At 41.2% G+C, this 13,160-nt stretch overlaps 1 protein-coding gene across 1 annotated transcript in view; it reads right to left on the bottom strand.

Annotated features, from left to right (window-relative positions):
- Window positions 1–13,160, bottom strand: part of LOC133416369 (protocadherin Fat 3) — a 78,918-nt gene that overhangs the window by 20,422 nt on the left and 45,336 nt on the right. Inside the window, exons 27-37 of the mRNA XM_061703220.1 lie at window positions 12,520–12,972; window positions 11,784–11,918; window positions 11,013–11,358; window positions 8,225–8,421; window positions 6,622–6,775; window positions 4,998–5,410; window positions 2,840–3,053; window positions 2,325–2,539; window positions 2,116–2,253; window positions 835–978; window positions 23–220 (exon numbers count right to left, since the gene is read on the bottom strand). Of these exons, the coding sequence (XP_061559204.1) occupies window positions 23–220; window positions 835–978; window positions 2,116–2,253; window positions 2,325–2,539; window positions 2,840–3,053; window positions 4,998–5,410; window positions 6,622–6,775; window positions 8,225–8,421; window positions 11,013–11,358; window positions 11,784–11,918; window positions 12,520–12,972 (2,607 nt within the window). The remainder of the gene's footprint in view (window positions 1–22; window positions 221–834; window positions 979–2,115; window positions 2,254–2,324; window positions 2,540–2,839; window positions 3,054–4,997; window positions 5,411–6,621; window positions 6,776–8,224; window positions 8,422–11,012; window positions 11,359–11,783; window positions 11,919–12,519; window positions 12,973–13,160) is intronic.

The following is a 13,160-nucleotide window of genomic DNA, read 5'->3' as shown; positions in this document are numbered from 1 at the left end:
TTTTTTAAAAATAGTTTCTGACCTGGACCTCGAGGGTGAACTCCCTGGGGGACTCCGGGCTAAACACGCGGTCAGACCTTAGCGTTCCCGTCTGGTCCAGCGTAAAGAAACCGCCCTCGTTCCCGGAAACTAAGCTGAACCCAAAGGGCGGGCCATTCCTAGGGGCGTCCTTGTCACTGACAGACAGACGGAGCAGGACGCTGCCGGACGCTTGGTTCAGCTGTAAATTTGAAAAATGAAGAACAGTGGTGGGAAGTAACGCAGTACAAATACTTCACAGTTCACACTGCATTTTCAGGTATCTGTACTTTATGTGCATATTTATTTTTCTGATGATGTTTTACTTTTACTCTCTACATATGAAAACAGATAACTGTACATTCTACTCCTTTGTCAAAATGGTTACTTTTTTTCAAACTCCACGGATGATATTCAACCATCTGGTGTTCAAAAATTCTGTTTAATCTGGAAAAACACATGCAGTAGGTTAGGGCCCAAACACTGACCTTGAATAGCGAAAATATGGAAGTAGTTGATGCTCCTACCCTAATTATCTTTGTTTATATTATATATATATATATATATATATATATATATATATATATATATATATATGTATATTTTATATATATATATATATATATATTATTTTGCCTATAGATGCTGGCAAAGCACGACTTTTGTCTACATTAAGCTCCTCAAATCACTTCAACATAGTTCATTGGCACCAAGTTGCCACAAGATGGCAGCAAAGCAAAGCAATATTTTTATTCCTTTTGCTGGAGCAGTAAAACAACTACGTGACCCGAAAAAATGAGCGATAGGATCTTCTACCTGGACCACGGCAGTGGCGTTGGGCGGAGTGAAGACGGGTGGATTGTCGTTGACGTCGGCAACGTCTACGTTGACGGCGACAGCCGAAGACATGGCGGGCGAGCCACTGTCGAAGGCCTGCACTGACAGAGTGTAGCGGGACACCTGTGCGGGGCGGGAGGGAGCGCATCTTTATGCATAAGGCGAAGCTCCCGACAAGCTTCGTTACGGCCGCATAATGTGAGTGCACGCTGACCTTGCGCTGACTCAGAAAATGACTATTGATTTCCTTATGAGTTATTTTGCACTTGAAGGTGTGTCCGTAAGATGGGTCTACACGTACCGGCAATCCAGCCACATTCGGCATTTGAAGCCAGCAAAGGCCCGATTATCGGATGTTCCTGAAGATGATCCTGAGCAATCATACTGTAGTGTGGCGTGTGTATAGAGTAATTTTTATTGTCTTTCCCGATCAAATTCAGGGAAGGTCTAGTGATCATATGGCTCTAAAAGATGATCTTTGAGCGATTATCCTGCGGTGAGGGATGTGAGTTTTCCTCTCTTGCAACCAAAGTCACCAAATGTCCGATTATCGGATTTCCCTGAGATGATCCTGAGCGATTATCGTGTAGTGCGTTTTTTTTTTCTTCTCTCTTTCGATCAAAGTCGGGGAAGGTCAAATTATTGGTGTCTGTAAAAGATGATCCTGAGTGATTATCCAAAGGTGTGTGTGTTAAGATTGATTTTTCCTCCGTTGCGATCAAAGTCAGGAAAGACCTAACTATCGGATGACTCGAAGTGATCCTGAGCGATTATCACGTTTGGAGTTTGTTAAGAGTGATTTTAGAAATGATCGTGAGTGATTATCCAATGGTGTGTTAAGAGTGACCTTTCCACTCTTCTGATCAAAGTCACCAAAGGCACGATTATCGGATGTCACTAAAAGATGATTCAAAGTGATTATCCAGTGGTGTGTGTTGAAAAAGATTTGTCCTCTCTTGTGATCAAAATCAGGAAAGGCCCGACTATCAGGATGTCTCTGAAAAATAATCCTGAATGATTATCCTGTGGTGCGTGGTGGGTCAACAGTGATTTTTCCTCTGTTTCGATCAAAGTCAGTAAAGGCACGGTTATCGGTCATATGTCTCTGAAAGATAATCCTGCTGTGTGTTTCATGTGTTAAGAGTGATATTTCCTCACATACATAACCATTCCCCCCCCCCCCCCATCACGTGTGGGGTCTCTCACATTTTAAAAATCAGTTTCAATGTTAAAAATTAGTATGTGTGTAGGCCACTTTACCAGCTCCCGGTTCAGACGCTTATTGACTTTGAGCAGCCCCGCCACCGGGTCGATCCAGAAGTGGTTGCTCCTGTCGCCTTTCAGGATGGAGTATGTGATGCGTCCATTAACTTGACTGTCCAGGTCTTCTGCCAGCACCTTAGACAAACACATGCCCGTTCAGTAATCGAGATTCCGAAAGGTTACCTCTCGCGACGCAATCACACTACCCTAGTTATGGACTGGCCGACCGGGGCGTCCTCGCTGACCAGGACATTGTAGACATCCTGGCTGAAGACAGGGGCGTTGTCGTTGATATCCATCAGCTGGATGGTCACCATGGTGGCAGCGCTGAGGGGCGGGCTGCCTCCGTCCCAGGCCTCCACCGTCAGGTAGTAGTCCTTGCATACTTCAAAGTCCAGATCATCAGCCACGAAGAGGGAACCTATGAGGCAGAGGCAGGAGAAAGTAATGCGTTGTTTTTTTTGTTTTGTTTTTTTTAAATGAAAAACTAAAGGTGATAGAGCCTTATTGGCCTTTGCACCCAAATTGTGGAATGCACTATAATTAAACCTAAAATCTGCCTTGGTCAAAGGAAAGTGGAAGTCGAAGTGGAATCTGGAGAAAATCCATCCAGGCGTGGGGATAACATGCAAAGGCCCCAGTGCCAGGTGGTAAGAGCAGAGCCTTCCACAACTCTCTCAAACCACATCTAGAGCTCCAGATATCGGTTTGGACAGCTCACCCAGGTTCCTGTCAATGGAGAACTTGGCCATCTCGTTGCCTGAGCGGATTCTGTAGGAGATCTCGGCATTGGGCCCAATATCAGCGCTGGTGGCCAGCACCCGCAGCACTTCAGTGCCCACCGCGACGTCTTCGGGCACGGTGACAGTGTAGTCCCGCCGCTGGAACACCGGCGCGTTGTCGTTCACATCCAGGACCAACACGGTCAGGTCCACCTGGTGGACACAAGGCACAACAATTCAGATTCAGAGTACTCGGCGAAGTTGACCCAACTAATACACCATCTGGAGTCTCCGGTGTACCTAAAGTGTTTTTGTAATATTTTGTAAATATTGAAGACAATTTTGCCTTTTCAAAGACAAACAAAATATCAAAGAAAGAAAGAAAGAAAGACAAAAAGATAGTGGAATGTGAAAAAGATGAAAAATATAAAAGAATATTAAAAATGTCAAAATTGTAAAAAAAAAAAAACCCTAAGATTTCTGGAAATCGTCTTCAGTGAACCTAACTTTGGTTTTAATAAACCTCAACGACAGTCTTTAACAAGGCTAATGTAGTTCTTTTGTAAACACAGCAGACAGCTTCGTTTTTTCGAAGAGCATACAAAAATTCAAAGAACATGAATTAAGTGTTTTTAGTAAACATCAAAAGACAATTTAAAATCTTCAGTGACGATAACAAATGTTGTTTCAGGGAACACAAAATTATCAAAGAATTTGAAAAATGTTTTAAGTATGAAATATATAAAATATTTGTAAAAAGCGCAAAGAACATAAAGCTACAATATGTATTTTTGTTAATCAAATCGTTTTTGTAAATGTCCTGGAGAAATTGGAAGCTAATATACGTATTCTGATAAACATCAAAGACGATTTAAAACCTCCAACTGTAGCTATCATACAAGTTTATTTTAACATCAAAGACCATTTTGAAGCTTCAACATAGCTGATGTATATTTTTAGTAAACATAAAAAAAATTTGTCTGAGAAAAAAAAAAAAAATGAAAGAATGCAAATGTGAATGACAAAGCAAAGGTATGTGTTTTCAGAAATTACGCTAACGAACAATCATGTTTTTGTAAAGTCGAGTCCTCAATGAAGATAATGTACATGTTTTTGTAAACATGGAAAGCGATTTTGTCTTTTCAATGACAACAAACCAAAGAGCAAGGAACAGAAACATCAAAGAATTGAACAGGGCGCAGATCGGTGTTTCTGTCAATCGTCATCAATGAACCCAACCCAAGTTTTAGTAAACATAAAAGACAATTTTACATCATCACCATATTGAACGTACACTGTTCAAAAAGAAGTTTCTTTTCTGATATGCAGCCTTGCTTCTCGACATAATTTGTGTATTTTCTTTGCAAATATTAATACAGATTTTCCACAGCATTTACACCAGTGGGCGCCAGAGGTTCGCTCGTCCCTCAGGTGTCAACTCTCGTCATTTTACCATCTCCGTGCTCATGTGATAAGCATTGATCTTAATTAAAATCTACATGGCTTGTTATCGGCACTCCTTGCGGTGGCCTCCTTTCGATGGGAGGCGCGTACCGGCAAAGAAGACAGACCATCTATTTCCTCCGTTAATCCCGAAATACTGTATATCTACAAGGCTCGTGCTTGTCTGAGCCTTCAAGGAGACACGATATTCATATTTATTCATAGTTTAAAACAGTTCCCAGGTGTCAAAATTCCCCTAAGGATCAATAATTAAAAACAGGCTAATTTCGGTTCTTCTCTTGCTGAAATCAGCCTGTTTTGAAGGGGCGGTCTCATGCAAGCGAGCCAGCTCTTGTCCAAGGCCTACATAGTCCTGGACCAATGACGAGTCTGGCTTTCGTTACGACTGAACAGTGTCCGTGGGCTGCCTCTCGTCATCTTGCCGGGGATCTGTCAGTCATTACAGTGGTTTACAAACCAAAATTTCAAAAGCTGACCCTCTTCCATACCCTACCCGATGAAAAACGTAACTGACAAATGCATCGGTTGGTGGCAGAAAACGCTTGGATTCCAAATAACGAATATAAATGTCCATGGCAGTTAATGAGTTAAAAGCCATTTAAAAAGTCAATTTTCAGTTTTATGTCCAACTTTAATGTAATTTATTTGTGTCTAGATGTTTTATTTTCCTCCTTAAAGTTTGTGGCCACCAACCTGTGAGAAGAGCGCCCCCTGCAGCCCGGCTTGGTCTGTGGCCCGAACGCGGAGCCGGTATGAGTCTTGACTCTCTCGGTCCAGGGGTCTCTCCAGGACCACCACTCCGGACACGGGATCGATGGAGAAGACCCCGTTGGCCGAGTCTACCAGGGAGTAGACGATGGTGCGGTTGAGGCCTTGGTCTGGGTCGGTGGCCTGCAGCCGCGTGAGTAGCGCGTTGGGCGCAGCGTTCTCGTATACGCTGGCCACGTAGCGTGAGGACGCGAAGGACGGCGCGTTGTCATTGACGTCCAGGAGCTTCAGCGACACGTCGCAGCGGCAGAAGAGGCCCCCGCCGTCCGTAGCCTGGGCGATGAGCTTGTAGGAGGGACGGCTCTCGCGGTCCAAGGGCGCCACTGTGCGAAGCTCGCCTTTAGAACAAAAACACACACAATAAACATCAAAGACAATTCAGTCTTAAACCTGACTTTAATTTTTTTCCAGAAATACCAAAGATAATTTAGAATCTTCAAAAAAGTTAACGCGTTGTCTGAAATAAAGACAATTCAAGCTGGAACCTGTCTTTCAATTTTTACATCCATCAAAGACAACAATTTACCGGAAGAATTTAACCTACTTCCCTCCGATTGTTATGAACATCAAAGACAATTTATTCTTGAACTTACTTAAAAAAAAAAACATCAGCGACAATTCACTCTTCAAGCTATCAATTTCTATGCACACAGATCAGTCTTGAAACTAAGCTTTTATTTTTTATAAACAACAAAGACCATTTGGTCTTGAACCTGAAATAAATTAAACCCTGAAAGACAATTCAGTCTTGAACTTAGAAAAAAAACATTTAAAAAAAAACAACTTAAAACGAACTTGATCTTTTTTTAACATAAAAAACCATTTAGAATCTTCAAAAATGCTACAGTTTTCCTAAATATCAAAGCCAATTTAGTCTTGAACCTGATTTCAATTATTTTTTTATCCAAGACAGTTCAATTGTGTAACTACTTTTAGTTTTCATAAAAAAGAGACAATTTAGTCTTGAACTTATATTGAAACCAAAATTAAACCATCAAAGATAATTTGGTCTCGAACTTACATTAAAAACATCAAAGACAAAGCAGTCTTGAATCTAACGTCAATTATTTTATAAACAAAGACAATTTAGGAAAATCTTCAAATCTTGACATTTTTTCTTCAACCTCAAAGGAAATTTGGTCTTGGGGCAGTGCTTTTAAACATGTTTTTTTTTTTTAGAAATACCAAAGACTAAACATCAATGAACGAATCTTCAGTTAACTTGAATTTTGCAACCAAAGACAACTAGGAAGCCTGAACAAATCTAACATACGTATTTTCGAAACATCAGTCAATTCAATCTTACCTACGTTTTCATCAATAATTTTCAAAGAAACTAATGTATACGTCTTTCTGAAACATCCAAGTCAATTTACAGTTCAATTAATTTGTTTTATACACCAATTAAAAGAGTCCATCAAAATTAATTGTTATTTCGAACATTAAAGCTCAATGCTGCCTTAGCTGAATCTGACCTGACTTTTGTCATAAACATCAAGACAATGCCAACATGTATGTCATCCAACGCATCTTTGCTGCTGTGAAGTACCAGTGTTGGCATCCATGTAGAAGTCTTCCACGCCGATGCCAAAGAGCGAGTACTGGATCTCGGCGCTGGAACCCGAGTCACTGTCGGACGCGCCCACCGTCAGCACGCCCTTGTTGGCCGCCACGTCCTCTGGGAAAGAGGCGCTGTACACCGCCTGGCGCACACACACGCACACAGACACGTGCATCCATCATCCCATCTGACAAAAGCTAAGAAAACAAGATTTTAAGTGGTCTCCATCGACCGCATCCCAAAATGGCCGCTGCGATGTGACGCAAACATATCTCGGGGCTTTTACGTATTGTAAAGATATTCTGTGCTTTAGGTAGCAGACATTTTGAAAGAAAATTAAAGGGCTACACATTGTTAGTGAGGAGTAGAAACATCAAATGTGAGCGCAGCAAAACATCCTCTGTTGGTAATGAAGCACATTTTCACAAATAAATGTCTTTGAAATGTAAACTGCCCCAACGGAGGCTTTGCATTATGTGGGGAAAAAAATGCATGAAGGTGAGAACTGATTAGATAACAAATGAATGGGAAGCTAGAATGGGAAGCTAGAAATCTACACCATGGTCTATCTATCCTGGTTTGGATAAACACAAAATTAATCATGCAGTGTAAGGGGGACAAAAATTCAGCCTCATAATTTATTAATTTAAAATTATGCATCTAAATTAATGATGTACTATTATTCAGATCTGGTAGGTGTGAATGTGAGTGCGAGTGGTTGTTTGTTTAGATGTGCCCTGCGATTGGCTGGCGACCAGTCCAGGGTGTACCCCGCTTCTCACCCAAAGTTAGCTGGGATAGACTCTGGCACGCCCGCGACCCCAGTGAGACTCTAGTCAGAACTGCACCAAAAATATTTCATTATTATTATTATTATTATTATTATTATTGTTGTATTATTAATTTTTCTCTGTGAAAAAAATGTTCTTTTCATTATCTTAGTTTACATTTGTGTTATTTAAATACAAATAATATCTGCTACAAAAAATATGATATATCTAATTTGTCATCTCATTCTAATCTGCACCAACAATAAATACAATTTAACACAATTTATTTAATATTTTATTGTTTTCATACCTCTTTTCACTCATCTGTATATATACATTTAAAAAATATAGATAAATACAAATAATATTGTATTCAAATTTTCAAAAATCTTTAATCATTATTATTTTAATTTTTAATGCTAAGGGAAGTTTTTTTTCCACTATGTTTATAAAATATTTATATTCTTTATGATTTAGATACAATTAGTAATTACTGGAAGTTTTCTTTAAACTAAGCTGTATTTATACATTGTATTATTTAAATAGAAATAATATAGAAAATATATTACTGTCATTTATTAGTTTTATATATATATATGTTAATAAGGTTATATTAATAAATTAGTAATTAGTATTCAAAATAAACAGGTTTATTCTTTTTTACAATGCTGCCCAGGTGTTGTTTAATTATGAAAAAAAAAGATCATTATTATTTATCATATTGAAAAAATATGTATAATCAATGCGGTTTTTGATGAAATTTGGACAGTGCAACTCTAACCACGGTGGACATAACAATGTTTTAATGCCACCTCGCCCACCTGGTTGCAGACGGGGCTGTTGTCGTTGGCATCTATGACGGTGACCTCCACAGCTGCGCGGGCCACGTAGAGGCCATCGCTGGCCGTGACGTTGAGCAGGTAACGATCCTGACGCTCGCGGTCCAGCGGCCCGCTCACGTACACCTTCCACTCGCCCTGCACCAGCGCCAGACCGAACACACCGCCCACGTTACCGCCTGACAAACAACAACAAAAACATATATTATACATTATACACATCTTACATTTTTTATTATTATACATTATACACATCTTACATTTTGCTACAAACATTACAAGCAAATGAGTCCGTACACCTAAAAATTCGAGTCTCTTACTATCCCAACTTAAATTTCGTCATAAACGTTAAAAATAAAAGACCTTTTAGAATTGGCACCAAAGCTAACGCACGTGTTTTCACAAACAACAATGAACAAACATCGTTTTGTAAAGACAATTTAGTCTTTGAGATGATTTTGAATCTTCAGCAAAGCTAACGCGTTTTGTCAACATCAAAGACAAGTTAGTCTTTAATAAGCGTATCCTATTTTTTTTTAAATTTTATTTAAACACCCGTGTTCGTTAATCATTTCAAAGAAACTAACATTTTCATAAAAATGAAAGAAAATGTAATCTTTGATTAACCTAAATAAAATGTGTTATAAACATAGAAGACAAATTTGAGTCCTTAAATAATATTTAAAGAAGGTATCATACCTGTACACGTTTCAAACTTAAATTGTTCTGTACACATAAAAGACAATTTAGAAACAACGCTAATGTTTTTGTAAATTTCTTTAAGTCTTCAAAGAAGCAAATGTACAGCTGTTCGAAAACATCATTGACAATTTGGACTCTTTCATTTACTTAAATATGGTCACTAATAAAGAACAATTTAGAATATTTTAGAAAGCTAACACATGATTTTGCAAACATCAAAAGTTGTGTGTCTTTGATCCAACCAACATTTATAAGCATCAAAGACCCATTTAAAATCCTCAGCAAAGCTAACACATAGTTCCAAAATGTAGGATTTTTAACCCAAAATGCTTTTTAAAGAAGATAAAGTAGACACTTTCATAAACGTCGAAGACAGATTAACGTCAACTTGGTTGTTTCAAAACGTTTCCCAAGTTGTCACTATGCGACCAGAAGTAAGCACGCCGCCGTACCCCAAACACGGAAGTGTTGCGTCCATAGAGTCCATTTTGAATCCAATGTAAATTTTGTTCAAAATAAACAATTTAGTGTCTTTGATCAACACAACTTAAATGTTGTCATAAACATCAGCAAAGATATGTGTGTTCATAAAGACATCAAAAAAAAATTAACGTAAGTGCTTTTGTAAACTTGTATTAAAATTTGGAGTGGAACTTTTTTCGTAAACAAGATGTCAGAGGAGAGCTGTCGGCGGTTGATAAGCGTCAGTCACGTTACTGTGGAAACGACGCGTTTGCGGCATTTGGGCGTGTGACCTTTGATTACAGCGCGTCCATTAGGCCAATGAGTGTACTAAATGGCAGAAAAACAAGGCGGCATGATGCCATCCTTCGTCCGGAATACGGAACACGTCCCGCCAAGAATAACAACAACAATCCCAGGAACAGTTTAAAACTCACTTCTCCTATTCCTAAAGAGTCCGCCTGACTGCCGAATAACAATCAGGTACACGAGAAAGGGAGGCTGAGACTAATGAGCAAATAAGAAGTCACATTGCAGTTACAAATGAGGATAAATGAGAATAATGGAAGGACTTGAAAGTCTTTCATGTGACGTAGTTTCAAAGCAGATAGGAATTGATTGAAGAGAGCAAAAGTTAAGGCACTAAAGCAGGAAAGCAAACGTTGAAAGCATGATTTATTTTATTAAATCTCGTCTTATTAAAACTCATTCTTGAATCTGCACCTTTGTCCCCAAGAAGTTTTTTTCTTTTAAAAAGTTCAAATTCCCCCCCAAAAAATAATGATCTCAACTGGATCAGCTTTTCACCATGCTGAATATATTCTTTTATATTGTTATACTTAAGAACATATTAAAGCTTTTAAACTATGTATTTAAAATCCATTTCCTTTACCGCTTCTCCTCACTAGGGTTGCGGGCGTGCTGGAGCCTGTCCCAGCTATCTTCGGGCCGGAGGCAGGATACACCCTGAACCGGTCACCAGTCAATCACTGGGCACACGAAACCAACAACTATTCACACTCACAATCAAACCTACGGGCAATTTAGAGTGTCCAATCAACCTACCTCGCATGTTTATGGGATGTGGGAGGAAACCGGAGTGCCCGGAGAAAACCCACCCAGGCACGGGGAGGACATGCAAACTCCACACAGGCGGGTCCGGGATTTCAACCCCGGTTCCCAGAACTGTGAGGCGGATGTGCTAACCAGTCTCCAATGTGCTGGCTATATTTAAAATATATAATTTAATATTGTTTTCATCAGCATCTGCACTAAAAAATATTGATAAATGTTGTCGATGATGTATGTTTTTAATGCGTTTTTAAAATTAAAAGTATTTGTTAGATTTAATTTTAAATATAGGGTTAGGTTAGGGTTAGGGTTAGGGTTATCTATGTTATATTACATACGTAGAATAGTAGTAGTTAAATATTAATTGTTTTTTAGTTTTTTTCCTTTTTTCCTTGTTATCTGTAGGCTGTTTTGTCGCTTCACATACAGCATCTTAACACATTACCCTATATTGGATTGGTTTCAATGTGTTTCATAAAACACATCGAAATGTTCCTCAGTGTAAAAAGTTTGCACCATCAGAAGACTCCCTCACCGGTGATGTAGAAGCTGACCATGCGGTTCTGGTCGGTCCCGTCGTCGTCCCTGGTCTTGAGGACGGCCACCACCTCGCCGGGCGGGTCGCTCTCCTTGACGGCGCCGCGGTACAGCTCCCGCCGGAAGCGCGGCGGGTTGTCGTTGACGTCAGACACGGCCACCGTGACGGCGGCGGCGGCCCGCAGCGAGCGCAACTCGCCCTGGTCGGACGCCAGTACGCGGAAGCTGTAGCTGGAGCGCTCCTCGTGGTCCACACCGGCGGCAGCGGTGATCCAGCCCGTCTTGCTGTCAATGGAGAACACTGAAGTGGCGGCGGACGTCGGCTCTTCTAGGCTGTAAGTCACCTGCGGGGAAAGACAAGGTGCATATTTTGATAGAGTGCTGCTTTGAGAGTCGAGCTTCCCCGATTTACGAGTCGATATGAGCAGTCGTTCGAATAATTTTTTTTTGCTTTGACTTGGGGGCGGCACGGCACAGAAAATGGATGAATGGATGACTTGGGATAACAAATTTGAGATACGAGCACCGTATGGTTGCAGTGAACTCAACATAAAACGAGAATTACACACTGCTTTGAAAACAACCACACAACTTTGCTTTTCATTAACTTAATGCTAACGAACAATGCAAAATGTCATAGACGGGCGAACAAGTAGCATCAATAGTTGCAGTGTTGTAACCCTTTATTCAAGATATTGCCAATGAATTTGTATTGATCAATGCATTTTCTATCCTTTTACTTGGTAGTATCTGTTACAGCACATCCCACCTGACCGTTGGAGCCCCGGTCGGGGTCCAGCGCCCGCACTTGGACCACCCGGGTGCCGACCGGCATGCCCTCCATCACCGTGGCCACGTACGTGTCCGTCTCGAACGCCGGCTCGTTGTCGTTAACGTCCAGGACCTGCCGCACAGAGGAGTTTTCTTTTTTATTCGTTGCAGGGAAGGGGAGATGTTGCGTGGAGCAGAAAAACACAGAATGCGGTAAATACAAGGGCTTGGGGAGTGAGCCACATGCTGCTTCACCTCAAACCTTTACTTTGATGTTGTCTGAAAAATGACAAGGAAACTGCCCTGCTACGGCTTTTAACCAACGGTACCTCAAGACACCAAGCATAAAATGTGCCTTCTTGCTGCATTAGAAATAAATAAGGTTTTCGCTATGGCATTCAAAAACAATGGTCTTGTAATAACACTCAAAATTAATAGTCTTCTTGCTATAGTGTTTAAAATTAAAAGTGTTCTTGCTGTAACATTAAAAATTGATGGGGTTCTTGCTATGACACACTGAAAATCAATAGGGTTCTTGTTTAACCATATTTAAAATCAATAGCGTTCTTGCTACAACGCATTAAAATCAATAGTTTTTTTCTATAGTGCATTCAAAAGCAACAGTGATCTTGCTACACAGTGAAAAATCAATTGTTTTCTTGCCATAATGTGTTAAAAATGGATAGTGTTCTTGCCATAACAGATTAAAACTCAACGCCGATCTTTCCGCCAACCTTGACTTCCACGTCCACGCTGGTGATGGCCTCGATGAGGTCCCTGCGGGCGGCGGCGGCCACCTTGAAGCGGTATACGGGGACGCGCTCGTAGTCCAGGGGCTTGACCAGACGGACGAGCCCCGTGTCGGCCTCCACCAGGAAGGTCCCACCCTGGTTGCTGTCGGCCGTCTCTCCGGCCACAGCGGAGAAGGCGGCGCTCTTGCCCGGGCCCATGTAGACGGACCCCAGCGCCGTGCCCGCCGGCGTGTCCTCGGGGACAGTGAAGGAGTACTGGGGCTGGCTGAAGGACGGGATGAAGGCGTCGGGAGGCACCACGTGGATGAAGGCCGACACCAGAGAGTGTTTGGCCGGGGAGCCGCAGTCGGTGGCCTTGACGAAGAAGGACAGCACCGTACCCTGGAGGTGGGACACCGAGCTCTTGGTCATCATCCAGCCGCTGTCGGACTCCACCTGCGCAACGTGACACACGGCAGACGGCTTTTTGTTAACAAAGGACTGAGTTGTCTATCCTATCGCTGGTTTCGGGATGTTTCTGCTTTTATTTTGGTGGTTTGGCACTTTTTGTCATTGCTATTGGCTTGATAGAACTCTCAGCCAGTAGCCTTTTGTGAACAAATGACGTTTATTTGGATACCCAA

This window comes from Phycodurus eques, chromosome 17 (genome assembly GCF_024500275.1).
Source record: "Phycodurus eques isolate BA_2022a chromosome 17, UOR_Pequ_1.1, whole genome shotgun sequence".
Classification (NCBI taxonomy): Eukaryota; Metazoa; Chordata; class Actinopteri; order Syngnathiformes; family Syngnathidae; genus Phycodurus; species Phycodurus eques.
Note: the sequence above shows the minus strand (reverse complement) of the source record. Positions and strands in the feature narration are given on the sequence as shown.